Here is a 12,804-nt window from a genome sequence, read left to right on the forward strand (position 1 = left end):
GTGTGTGTGTGTGTGTGTGTGTGTGTGTGTGTGTGTGTGTGTGTGTGTGTGTGTGTGTGTGTGTGTGTACAGCCAAAATTGAAGTGTTAAAATCTCAGGGTTTAATTTTGGGGAGTTGATTTTAACAAACTAAGTGTAAGTTTAACATTTTCAGAGTTGTCCTGAATAGGTGTTGTTTCACCTAGTTGGTCACATAGTGTTAGTGTTAACTCTGCAAAAGTGTTTGAGAGAGATGAGTCAGCACTATTCTCCTCCTCCTATATTTTAACACGGTAACTGAAATTAAAATAAAATTTATGAAAATAATTAGTAATTGATGTAGTCAACTAATGCTGTGAATTGCAGTATGTACAATGAGAAGAATATATCCCGGTAGCCATGGAAAACATTTAGCCCGCCCTTGTTTCCTAAGTTTCCTTGTTCGATTTCAATGACAGGGGTGCCCAAGTCCTGTCCTTGAGAGCCCCTATCCAGCCTGTTTTAGATGTCTCCCTCCTCCAAAAGATATGATTCAAATAAAAAATTATCAGGATCATGAACAGGCTTCAGCAAACCTTGCTGATGAGCTGATCATTTGAATCTGGTGTGTTGGAAATAAATTTAAAGTCCCAAAAAATAAAGAGGCCCAATCCCAATACGCACACTACAAACTTTGGTTCTTGTTGAAGTGTGCACGTAGCAGAAGTGCATGCAGTGTTTCAGAGTGCAGGTTACAACTGCACGTGAAAGCACGTGAAAATTGCAGAATTGGGCCAGTGCATATTAACGTCATAGACTTGCATCACTGAGTCATCAAACATGGCAGCACCAGTTGTTGTTTTCCAAATTTTGCTGCATAAAATGATATTCAAACTCCAACAAAGTAAAAACTTGCTCTCAAGCTTCCAGTCTATGGCAGCTAAGGCATTCTGCAAAACATGAAATGTTGGGTGAACTCACAAGTGTAATTTTGAGTTCCTTCTCGTACGAGTTGATGAAGCTGGGAGATAACTATTCAGATTCTCCCTTCAATGGAAGGTTCCCCGTGCTAAGTCAGACTTTTGGCCCCCAGCTCAGGGGGAGCGGCGATGGTTGGCATGTGCTCGGGAGCTTTCAAAATGGAGTAGGGCTGTGCAACCGCATTGCGGATAATCTGCAAAACATGAAATGTTGGGTGAACTCGCAGTGTGGCTGGGTGTCATGGCACAAGGGTAATAATGAGTTCTATCTCGTACGAGTTGATGAAGCTGGGAGATAACTATTCAGATTCTCAATAATCAGCAATAAATTGTTGGTAATATGCTTCGACCGAGGACAAAGCACTTTGGAGAATTTGGAAAACACCCTACACACTTGCTCCTAAAACAGGTGGGAGATAACTATTCAGATTCTCCCTTCAATGGAAGGTTCCCCGTGCTAAGTCAGACTTTTGGCCCCCAGCTCAGGGGGAGCGGCGATGGTTGGCATGTGCTCGGGAGCTTTCAAAATGGAGTAGGGCTGTGCAACCGCATTGCGGAGCATGACTGGGAGGATGGGATCGTTTTCTCCTTCTCGCGGGAGGGGACACAGAGGAGGTTGACATACCTGTATATAGGGCGGCGCTAGGCAGAGTATTGTTGGCATACTAATTCCAACTTAACTGGGAACTTCAGGAGGTAGGGTTAGCGTGTGACATGCAAAGTACAATTTCAAGTTGTCCATTTGTCTGCGGATGGCAACCGGAAGTCATCCTAACGGAAATGTCACAAAAAGACTTCCAAACAAGGGACTTGAAATGTGGGCCTCTACTGGAAACTCAATCTATAGGAATGCCATGGAAACGGGAAACATGTTGAACCAATAAATCAGCAGTTTCTGTGGCGAAAGAGAGTGTGGCGAGCGCGATAAAATGTGCGGCTTTGGAAAATGCATTAACTATAGTCAGTATGACTGTATTACCTTTGGCTGGAGGATGGCCAGTTTCGAAATCCAGGGCTTTGTGGGACCAAGGGCAGCTGGGAATGGATAATGGGCAGAGGAAATCACAGCTGAGCTGACTTGATGCTTTGTTTTATGCACATACCGAGTGTATGTCTCCATGGCTGGCAACCAGACACGTTCGCGCGGGATGTCTTAGATTCTTTTGATCCCAGGGTGGCTGGTCAGAAGGTAAGTGTGAGCCCACTACAGAATCTGTGAGCAACCAGAATCTGGGACAAAAAGATTTCTCTGAGACCCACCAGTGGGTGGCCCCTTGTGTTTTCTTGACAAATGACTCAGTCTTCATTTCCATGGAGGCCATGCAACAAGGTGGTGGAAAAAGGATGGGCTTGAGGTCCCTCTGGCTTTATTGATGGAAACTGGTGGGGCAGGGCGTCAATCTTGGTGTTTTTTTGACCCGGGGATGTTAGATAAGATTAAATGAAAACGTCCGAAGAAGAGAGCCTATCCGGCTCGTCTTGGGTTTAGTCTTTTGGCAGCTTTTAGGTACTCAAGGTTCTTGTGGTCTGTCTACACCACAAATGGTTGTTCTGGTACCCCCAGTAGTTGGCGCCATTCTTCTAAGGACATTTTCACTACCAAGACCAAATGATACCTGCAGCCAGAGATTCTGAGACGTACTTCTCTATAGCCTTTCTCTCCTTTAATGAAATTTTGTAGAATCTTCCTATAGGGAGAATGAAACCTTGCGGGAGATGGATGTCACAATCATACGGCCAGTGGGGTGGATAAGGCCATGGCACGATCCTGACAGAAAGCTTGCCCAAAGCCATGATATCGCTTCAGAACGGAGGTGAGGTCTGGTTCGTCTGGTTCCATGACATCAGACTGCAAAAAGTTCTTGTGACAAAAAAACAGTCCATGCAGTACGCTGAGGAGTGGTCCAATCAATAGCAGTGTTATGTAGTTTTATCCGGGGCAACCCAAGTACCAAGGGTGATTGAGGGCAGTCAAAAATGAATACATTGATTTCCTCACAGCAGTTACCTCGGAGTTGGAGAATTATTCAAATCTGACGGAGTTGTTCACTACACTCTTCTCAGTTGTGTGTGAAATTTAGAAAACATTTAATTTCGCTTTACAGGGATTTAATGAAATACCCAAGAAACTTCTTTAATAGATTAACCAACTCATTTTACTTGGATGACATTTGTATCATATATTAACAGCTGTTTTCATTTGACAAAGGTGTGTGAATCTCATGGAAGTTTTGATTGCAAAAGTAATATGGATAGTAGTTACTGTACCTTATTATCAGAAAAATGACAGACATTCTGAAACTCATCGCGACTGTACTGGCGTTTTCTCCCTCGCTTTTACTTTTTAAATGATCTAATGCAGGGGTGTCAAACTCATTTTTGTTGCGGGCCACATTGACGTCACAGTTTCCGTTGGAGGGCCATTATGACTGTGAAACCGTAGAAATGTTGAATCACTTCCTCGTATTATTCCATATACTGTAAAGTACACAATTATTAGATTTTGAAATCAAAAGTCAAGGAGAGTAGTTTGTTCCCCCTGTTGTTGAAGTTTCTGAAATAATGCTTGTAATAGCTAACAATGCCGATTTATTACATATGACAACTTCAAATTTTGGTACGGATTTTAGCAAGCGTCATGGAAGTTGATCTGGTTGATTTGCTTTCGCGGGCTCCATAAAATGATGCGGCCGGCCAGATCTGGCCCCCGGCCCTTGAGTTTGACACCTGTGACTTATAGACTGTGGACTAGAGTGAATTCAGATCTTTCTTTGTAAACACATCAACCATTTTTAAAGATGTACAAAGCCCAAGAACTATGTAGATTTCAAGTCTGGAGATTTAGTGCTAAAATGTTTTTCATCATTTAAATACCCTTGATTGGCGTCCAGGCAGAAACTGAGTCCAGTGATACACATGGGCCTCGGCAGGAGTCGCTCCATCCCCCATCATTTTATTTACATATGTATAAAATGTGTGTTTGTGTATATTTGTATATGTTATCCCCCCCCTCCAGCTCGTATTAGAGGCATATGGTAATATATAGTTGGGCATGGTGTGGTCTTCAAGGAGACACGCCCATGGAGAATGAAGACAAGTGCTTGTTTTTTCATGATTTTGGTGCCTCGGTGTTGTTTTGTTTTTTAAATCATTTTCTGTGGTCTGTGGTCGAGACTTTAATTTGAACATCGGCGTCTTCACCTGCTGTTTCCCATGACAATGAAAACATTTCCTGTTATCCCGGTGTCTCCTTCAGCTTCTGTGAAAGACATCCCTCCCTCCACACCCCTCGCCTTCTCCTCCGTTTCTTCGTCATCCTCACTCACACCAACGACCAAAGAAAAGCGAGAAACACTCGACGCTCTCTCCAAAGGCCTCTCCGTCTCTTTAGAGAGCAGGTAGGATTGACATCCGTAGTTCAACCCTGCATATTCACAGTAATCAGATGGAATCCACCACAAAACTGATTCTAGCTAGCCTTTATTGCGGTCTCATTGTGAATAGCAATTTGTACCTAAAACTAAGCTAATTAACGTTTCTATATTCCCCTCTCTGTTCTATAGAAGGCTGAGTGACACAGCAGCAATGGAGATTGATTCCATTCCTACAGCTTACGGCTCACAGTCCGATGAGGGCGCCCCAATGACAATTCTTCCTTCAGTCGACCCACCAATGGCCCCGCAGGGTCAGTGAGGGTTAATCAGACGTTTGTAAAAGTTTGAATGTTTCATAGAATGACTGCACACTATCACAGGTTTAAAAACTTGTTGCGCAGATGATGCCGATGCTCCTCTATTAAGTGATCTATCAGCCGATCTTCTGGGACTCGACGCAGAGTCGTGGAGTCTTGCAGTGAGTCCGGATTTCTGCCGGCAGCATGACAGACGTGCCATCAAACGCCAGGATGTAATTTATGGTGAGGCCGGGCGGTCTTTTGTCATCGAGAGTCATTAAGCCATTCCAGTCTCTTCGTGAATCAGTTGTATTATTATGATAATCCACTTTGCTGCCTCCTTGTAGAACTAATGCAGACCGAGCTGCACCACATCCAGACTCTGACGGTCATGTCCGAAGTGTTCAGACGAGGAATGCTGGAGGAGCTGCAACTCGACTGGGATTGCGTGGCCCGGATCTTCCCTTGTTTGGATTCCTTGTTGCTCTTCCACAGGAACCTCTTTGGATCACTGCAGGAGTGCAGACAAGCTTCCACCCAAGCCGAGAACCAGAAAAATTACCTCATCCATCAGATCGGAGACATCCTGCTTCAGCAGGTTGGTCACGATGCATACATGTTCACGATTGCCAAAAATATTGTCACCGTCCACCCATATCAAAGGACTCTTCTTAAAACTGAAGATGACCCTTTCAGTTCTCAGATGAAAATGCTGAGACAATGAAGCAAGTGTACGGCGATTTCTGCAGTCACCACATGGAAGCTGTCAGTGTCTTCAAGGAGCTTCAACAGCAGAATAAAAAACTCCAGAACTTTGTCAAAGTGGGGCCCCCGGTTGTAGAACATTGCATGTTTTCAAGATCTGCAATGTTGTAAAATCCTTGTGGCCTCTCTGCTCACAGCAACAGAGCCATAACTCGCTGGTCAGGAGGAGAGGGATTCCAGAGTTTATCCTTTTAGTCACCCAGCGCATCACCAAGTACCCAGTTTTGTTGGAGAGGATATTACATTACACTCAAGGCAAGTCAGCTCCTTGTACAGTGGTGCCTTGAGATATGAGTCAAGCGTGTTCACAAATCACTTAAAACTGTGAATTATTTTGACATATGAGCCATCATTCAGCTGATTCTATTTATTTCTGTATTTATTTGCTTGACTTCTGAGCAAAAATGAATGATACAAGTGGCAGTGAATTCAACTGACTAAAGAACCACACGCAAATGTGCAAGCGCTCACTCAACTGATTGTTTCACTTCCATTCACAGTTCATTTCATCAGTTCAATGCAGAGCATATGAATATTTTTGCTTCCAAAAGCCCTTTTGCGGTGTTGTTTATGTTGTTTTGTAGACGGAAAGTCTTATTTAGATGTTTGAGAGCAAAAAATGGTGGCGCCACACTTGAACTTATGCGTGCGTTCCAAAAAGGTCTTTTTTCCTCCGTTTCTTTTACTCAGAAAATGGAAATCTAATGACATTTCGCTATTTTCTAATGCTGATTGCTAAAGAACGGAACAAAGATAGAAACAAACTTTTTTCCCGGCTCAAAGAACAGAGTCTCATTTTTTCTCTTGGTAGGCCTGCATGTTAATATTGCATTGAGGGGTTTGCTCCGGTGAAAATGGCCTGGCATTGAATGAGTTAAGAGCATTGCATCACCATTCATTTCAATGGGGAAAGATGATTTCAGTACAGGTGTTTTTTTTTTTAGTTAAAGATGTGGTCAAGAAACAAACGAAATCCATATCTCAAGGCGTCATTATAGTTGATGACATCTTTAACCTTGAACTGTACAAATGAATGAATAAATATTTCTATCTTGGTTCAAATCACTGTGTAAAAATGAATTCTGAAAACAGAATTTTATATTTAACCCTTTCATGCACCCCATAACACGATAAGCTGTCCACTGTAGTAACCTCTGTCCCTGAGAGGGTTAACCTTGACCTTGATGACCTTAAACCTCGACAGAAGGCAGTCAGGAACACTCCGACTTGTCAAGTGCTCTGGCTCGGATTCGTGATATCATCGCAGCAGTGGACCTGACTGTCAGTAAGTACGAGAGATCTCAGGAGCTGCAAGAAGTGCTCGCCCGTCTGGAGAACAAGAGCTTTGCCAAACTAAAGAGCGGCAAGGTGATTCGCAAGCAGGACCTGCACAGCAAACACAGAGATCTGCAGCACAAGGGACTGCTTTACTGGAAGACCGCCACAGGCCGCCTAAAAGGTTTGTAGCTTCTGCACATCTGGCGCCGGATCGTTTTCGTTGAGCTGATAACTAACTTTTGTGATTTTTTTTTTTTTCCGCCTTCCCTCTAGATACATTGGCCCTCCTCCTTACAGATGTTCTGGTGTTCCTACAAGAGAAAGATCAACGCTTTGTGTTTGCGGCCGTGGTAAGCCTCAACCAAAATCGCAAATATGCAACTCCGACTCCCAATGTGTCTCTCCTTTATTTGGTTTCGTTGACTTGCAGGACCAGAAGCCTCCTGTGATCCCACTGCAAAAGCTCATTGTTCGAGAAGTAGCCAATGAGGAACGAGGGATGTTCCTCATCTCCGCTTCCTCAGCTGGACCGGAGATGTACGAAGTTCACAAATAATCTGCAATAAATTGTTGGTAATATGCTTCGGCCGAGGACAAAGCACTTTGGAGAATTTGGAAAACACCCTACACACTTGCTCCTAAAACAGGAATACACAATTGAGGGGCACGAGCACTGAAGTATGTGAATTGAAACTGCCAGAAAACAAAAATTACGCACATTAACACCAGGAATTAAACTGCAGTGCCATGTGTACAACAATCATCTTGCAGGGCTGACCTCTGTCATATCAATGGATGGGAAAAATGATGCTGAAGCTGTTTGGAAATCCCATGATGTATTATTAGAGTGGCTGCACACTGTATCTTTCTTGCTGTTTGTCAGCAGTGAAGGGACGTATGGGATTTATTGATCATCCAACCTTCCCCTCTCTATGGTGAAGTAGTTTAAAACGAGCATAAGCGTTCTGTTATCATAGCAGGTACAAACCTTATTGTGCTGTAGTTGTTCTTCTGCTTAATGTATATCACTGGTCGTTAGGTTGTTCTGGTACCCCCAGTAGTTGGCGCCATTCTTCTAAGGACATTTTCACTACCAAGACCAAATGATACCTGCAGCCAGAGATTCTGAGACGTACTTCTCTATAGCCTTTCTCTCCTTTAATGAAATTTTGTAGAATCTTCCTATAGGGAGAGTGAAACCTTGCGGGAGATGGATGTCACAATCATACGGCCAAGTGGGGTGGATAAGGCCATGGCACGATCCTGACAGAAAGCTTGCCCAAAGCCATGATATCGCTTCAGAACGGAGGTGAGGTCTGGTTCGTCTGGTTCCATGACATCAGACTGCAAAAAGTTCTTGTGACAAAAAAACAGTCCATGCAGTACGCTGAGGAGTGGTCCAATCAATAGCAGTGTTATGTAGTTTTATCCGGGGCAACCCAAGTACCAAGGGTGATTGAGGGCAGTCAAAAATGAATACATTGATTTCCTCACAGCAGTTACCTCGGAGTTGGAGAATTATTCAAATCTGACGGAGTTGTTCACTACACTCTTCTCAGTTGTGTGTGAAATTTAGAAAACATTTAATTTCGCTTTACAGGGATTTAATGAAATACCCAAGAAACTTCTTTAATAGATTAACCAACTCATTTTACTTGGATGATATTTGTATCATATATTAACAGCTGTTTTCATTTGACAAAGGTGTGTGAATCTCATGGAAGTTTTGATTGCAAAAGTAATATGGATAGTAGTTACTGTACCTTATTATCAGAAAAATGACAGACATTCTGAAACTCATCGCGACTGTACTGGCGTTTTCTCCCTCGCTTTTACTTTTTAAATGATCTAATGCAGGGGATGATATTTGTATCATATATTAACAGCTGTTTTCATTTGACAAAGGTGTGTGAATCTCATGGAAGTTTTGATTGCAAAAGTAATATGGATAGTAGTTACTGTACCTTATTATCAGAAAAATGACAGACATTCTGAAACTCATCGCAACTGTACTGGCGTTTTCTCCCTCGCTTTTACTTTTTAAATGATCTAATGCAGGGGTGTCAAACTCATTTTTGTTGCGGGCCACATTGACGTCACAGTTTCCGTTGGAGGGCCATTATGACTGTGAAACCGTAGAAATGTTGAATCACTTCCTCGTATTATTCCATATACTGTAAAGTACACAATTATTAGATTTTGAAATCAAAAGTCAAGGAGAGTAGTTTGTTCCCCCTGTTGTTGAAGTTTCTGAAATAATGCTTGTAATAGCTAACAATGCCGATTTATTACATATGACAACTTCAAATTTTGGTACGGATTTTAGCAAGCGTCATGGAAGTTGATCTGGTTGATTTGCTTTCGCGGGCTCCATAAAATGATGCGGCCGGCCAGATCTGGCCCCCGGCCCTTGAGTTTGACACCTGTGACTTATAGACTGTGGACTAGAGTGAATTCAGATCTTTCTTTGTAAACACATCAACCATTTTTAAAGATGTACAAAGCCCAAGAACTATGTAGATTTCAAGTCTGGAGATTTAGTGCTAAAATGTTTTTCATCATTTAAATACCCTTGATTGGCGTCCAGGCAGAAACTGAGTCCAGTGATACACATGGGCCTCGGCAGGAGTCGCTCCATCCCCCATCATTTTATTTACATATGTATAAAATGTGTGTTTGTGTATATTTGTATATGTTATCCCCCCCCTCCAGCTCGTATTAGAGGCATATGGTAATATATAGTTGGGCATGGTGTGGTCTTCAAGGAGACACGCCCATGGAGAATGAAGACAAGTGCTTGTTTTTTCATGATTTTGGTGCCTCGGTGTTGTTTTGTTTTTTAAATCATTTTCTGTGGTCTGTGGTCGAGACTTTAATTTGAACATCGGCGTCTTCACCTGCTGTTTCCCATGACAATGAAAACATTTCCTGTTATCCCGGTGTCTCCTTCAGCTTCTGTGAAAGACATCCCTCCCTCCACACCCCTCGCCTTCTCCTCCGTTTCTTCGTCATCCTCACTCACACCAACGACCAAAGAAAAGCGAGAAACACTCGACGCTCTCTCCAAAGGCCTCTCCGTCTCTTTAGAGAGCAGGTAGGATTGACATCCGTAGTTCAACCCTGCATATTCACAGTAATCAGATGGAATCCACCACAAAACTGATTCTAGCTAGCCTTTATTGCGGTCTCATTGTGAATAGCAATTTGTACCTAAAACTAAGCTAATTAACGTTTCTATATTCCCCTCTCTGTTCTATAGAAGGCTGAGTGACACAGCAGCAATGGAGATTGATTCCATTCCTACAGCTTACGGCTCACAGTCCGATGAGGGCGCCCCAATGACAATTCTTCCTTCAGTCGACCCACCAATGGCCCCGCAGGGTCAGTGAGGGTTAATCAGACGTTTGTAAAAGTTTGAATGTTTCATAGAATGACTGCACACTATCACAGGTTTAAAAACTTGTTGCGCAGATGATGCCGATGCTCCTCTATTAAGTGATCTATCAGCCGATCTTCTGGGACTCGACGCAGAGTCGTGGAGTCTTGCAGTGAGTCCGGATTTCTGCCGGCAGCATGACAGACGTGCCATCAAACGCCAGGATGTAATTTATGGTGAGGCCGGGCGGTCTTTTGTCATCGAGAGTCATTAAGCCATTCCAGTCTCTTCGTGAATCAGTTGTATTATTATGATAATCCACTTTGCTGCCTCCTTGTAGAACTAATGCAGACCGAGCTGCACCACATCCAGACTCTGACGGTCATGTCCGAAGTGTTCAGACGAGGAATGCTGGAGGAGCTGCAACTCGACTGGGATTGCGTGGCCCGGATCTTCCCTTGTTTGGATTCCTTGTTGCTCTTCCACAGGAACCTCTTTGGATCACTGCAGGAGTGCAGACAAGCTTCCACCCAAGCCGAGAACCAGAAAAATTACCTCATCCATCAGATCGGAGACATCCTGCTTCAGCAGGTTGGTCACGATGCATACATGTTCACGATTGCCAAAAATATTGTCACCGTCCACCCATATCAAAGGACTCTTCTTAAAACTGAAGATGACCCTTTCAGTTCTCAGATGAAAATGCTGAGACAATGAAGCAAGTGTACGGCGATTTCTGCAGTCACCACATGGAAGCTGTCAGTGTCTTCAAGGAGCTTCAACAGCAGAATAAAAAACTCCAGAACTTTGTCAAAGTGGGGCCCCCGGTTGTAGAACATTGCATGTTTTCAAGATCTGCAATGTTGTAAAATCCTTGTGGCCTCTCTGCTCACAGCAACAGAGCCATAACTCGCTGGTCAGGAGGAGAGGGATTCCAGAGTTTATCCTTTTAGTCACCCAGCGCATCACCAAGTACCCAGTTTTGTTGGAGAGGATATTACATTACACTCAAGGCAAGTCAGCTCCTTGTACAGTGGTGCCTTGAGATATGAGTCAAGCGTGTTCACAAATCACTTAAAACTGTGAATTATTTTGACATATGAGCCATCATTCAGCTGATTCTATTTATTTCTGTATTTATTTGCTTGACTTCTGAGCAAAAATGAATGATACAAGTGGCAGTGAATTCAACTGACTAAAGAACCACACGCAAATGTGCAAGCGCTCACTCAACTGATTGTTTCACTTCCATTCACAGTTCATTTCATCAGTTCAATGCAGAGCATATGAATATTTTTGCTTCCAAAAGCCCTTTTGCGGTGTTGTTTATGTTGTTTTGTAGACGGAAAGTCTTATTTAGATGTTTGAGAGCAAAAAATGGTGGCGCCACACTTGAACTTATGCGTGCGTTCCAAAAAGGTCTTTTTTCCTCCGTTTCTTTTACTCAGAAAATGGAAATCTAATGACATTTCGCTATTTTCTAATGCTGATTGCTAAAGAACGGAACAAAGATAGAAACAAACTTTTTTCCCGGCTCAAAGAACAGAGTCTCATTTTTTCTCTTGGTAGGCCTGCATGTTAATATTGCATTGAGGGGTTTGCTCCGGTGAAAATGGCCTGGCATTGAATGAGTTAAGAGCATTGCATCACCATTCATTTCAATGGGGAAAGATGATTTCAGTACAGGTGTTTTTTTTTTTAGTTAAAGATGTGGTCAAGAAACAAACGAAATCCATATCTCAAGGCGTCATTATAGTTGATGACATCTTTAACCTTGAACTGTACAAATGAATGAATAAATATTTCTATCTTGGTTCAAATCACTGTGTAAAAATGAATTCTGAAAACAGAATTTTATATTTAACCCTTTCATGCACCCCATAACACGATAAGCTGTCCACTGTAGTAACCTCTGTCCCTGAGAGGGTTAACCTTGACCTTGATGACCTTAAACCTCGACAGAAGGCAGTCAGGAACACTCCGACTTGTCAAGTGCTCTGGCTCGGATTCGTGATATCATCGCAGCAGTGGACCTGACTGTCAGTAAGTACGAGAGATCTCAGGAGCTGCAAGAAGTGCTCGCCCGTCTGGAGAACAAGAGCTTTGCCAAACTAAAGAGCGGCAAGGTGATTCGCAAGCAGGACCTGCACAGCAAACACAGAGATCTGCAGCACAAGGGACTGCTTTACTGGAAGACCGCCACAGGCCGCCTAAAAGGTTTGTAGCTTCTGCACATCTGGCGCCGGATCGTTTTCGTTGAGCTGATAACTAACTTTTGTGATTTTTTTTTTTTTCCGCCTTCCCTCTAGATACATTGGCCCTCCTCCTTACAGATGTTCTGGTGTTCCTACAAGAGAAAGATCAACGCTTTGTGTTTGCGGCCGTGGTAAGCCTCAACCAAAATCGCAAATATGCAACTCCGACTCCCAATGTGTCTCTCCTTTATTTGGTTTCGTTGACTTGCAGGACCAGAAGCCTCCTGTGATCCCACTGCAAAAGCTCATTGTTCGAGAAGTAGCCAATGAGGAACGAGGGATGTTCCTCATCTCCGCTTCCTCAGCTGGACCGGAGATGTACGAAGTTCACACCACGACCAGAGAGGAGAGAAATGCTTGGATGAGACACATAAGACAAGCTGTCGAGAGGTTTGTTTCGGAGTCAACTGCGAGCAATTGTTTGACAATGTTGACAATGACATCGTGACATTTTGTTTTATAGTACAGTCTTTTGTGCTGTGCTGTGTGTGTGTGTGTGTGTGTGTGTGTGTGTGTGTG

General features: G+C 43.2%; 2 protein-coding genes across 2 annotated transcripts; both read left to right on the forward strand.

Moving 5' to 3' along the window:
* The first annotated feature begins 4,142 nt into the window (after positions 1–4,142).
* Positions 4,143–7,210, forward strand: LOC109510516 (rho guanine nucleotide exchange factor 28-like). The gene is made up of 9 exons (XM_019860866.1): positions 4,143–4,336; positions 4,502–4,623; positions 4,714–4,854; positions 4,959–5,209; positions 5,308–5,433; positions 5,514–5,631; positions 6,581–6,835; positions 6,928–7,004; positions 7,085–7,210. The coding sequence occupies exons 1-9, from the start codon at positions 4,152–4,154 to the stop codon at positions 7,208–7,210; spliced, it is 1,401 nt and encodes a 466-aa protein (XP_019716425.1). The 5' UTR covers positions 4,143–4,151.
* A 2,344-nt stretch (positions 7,211–9,554) lies between these two features.
* LOC109510517 (rho guanine nucleotide exchange factor 28-like) lies at positions 9,555–12,733 on the forward strand. The gene is made up of 9 exons (XM_019860867.1): positions 9,555–9,748; positions 9,914–10,035; positions 10,126–10,266; positions 10,371–10,621; positions 10,720–10,845; positions 10,926–11,043; positions 11,993–12,247; positions 12,340–12,416; positions 12,497–12,733. Exons 1-9 carry the CDS (start codon positions 9,564–9,566, stop codon positions 12,731–12,733), a joined length of 1,512 nt encoding a protein of 503 aa, XP_019716426.1. The 5' UTR covers positions 9,555–9,563.
* Positions 12,734–12,804: the final 71 nt, after the last annotated feature.

Source organism: Hippocampus comes, unplaced genomic scaffold (assembly GCF_001891065.2).
Source record: "Hippocampus comes isolate QL1 unplaced genomic scaffold, H_comes_QL1_v1.1 scaffold130, whole genome shotgun sequence".
Taxonomy (NCBI): domain Eukaryota; kingdom Metazoa; phylum Chordata; class Actinopteri; order Syngnathiformes; family Syngnathidae; genus Hippocampus; species Hippocampus comes.

Excerpts from the sequence above, each read along its gene's own strand:
- LOC109510516 (XM_019860866.1), top strand. The coding sequence starts at position 4,152 with ATGACAATGAAAACATTTCCTGTTATCCCGGTGTCTCCTTCAGCTTCT. Across the intron at positions 4,337-4,501 it reads TCCGTCTCTTTAGAGAGCAG|AAGGCTGAGTGACACAGCAG; the intron begins GTAGGATTGACA and ends TCTGTTCTATAG. Across the intron at positions 5,632-6,580 it reads GATATTACATTACACTCAAG|AAGGCAGTCAGGAACACTCC; the intron begins GCAAGTCAGCTC and ends AAACCTCGACAG.
- LOC109510517 (XM_019860867.1), top strand. The coding sequence starts at position 9,564 with ATGACAATGAAAACATTTCCTGTTATCCCGGTGTCTCCTTCAGCTTCT. Across the intron at positions 10,036-10,125 it reads CCCACCAATGGCCCCGCAGG|ATGATGCCGATGCTCCTCTA; the intron begins GTCAGTGAGGGT and ends CTTGTTGCGCAG. Across the intron at positions 10,267-10,370 it reads ACGCCAGGATGTAATTTATG|AACTAATGCAGACCGAGCTG; the intron begins GTGAGGCCGGGC and ends GCCTCCTTGTAG.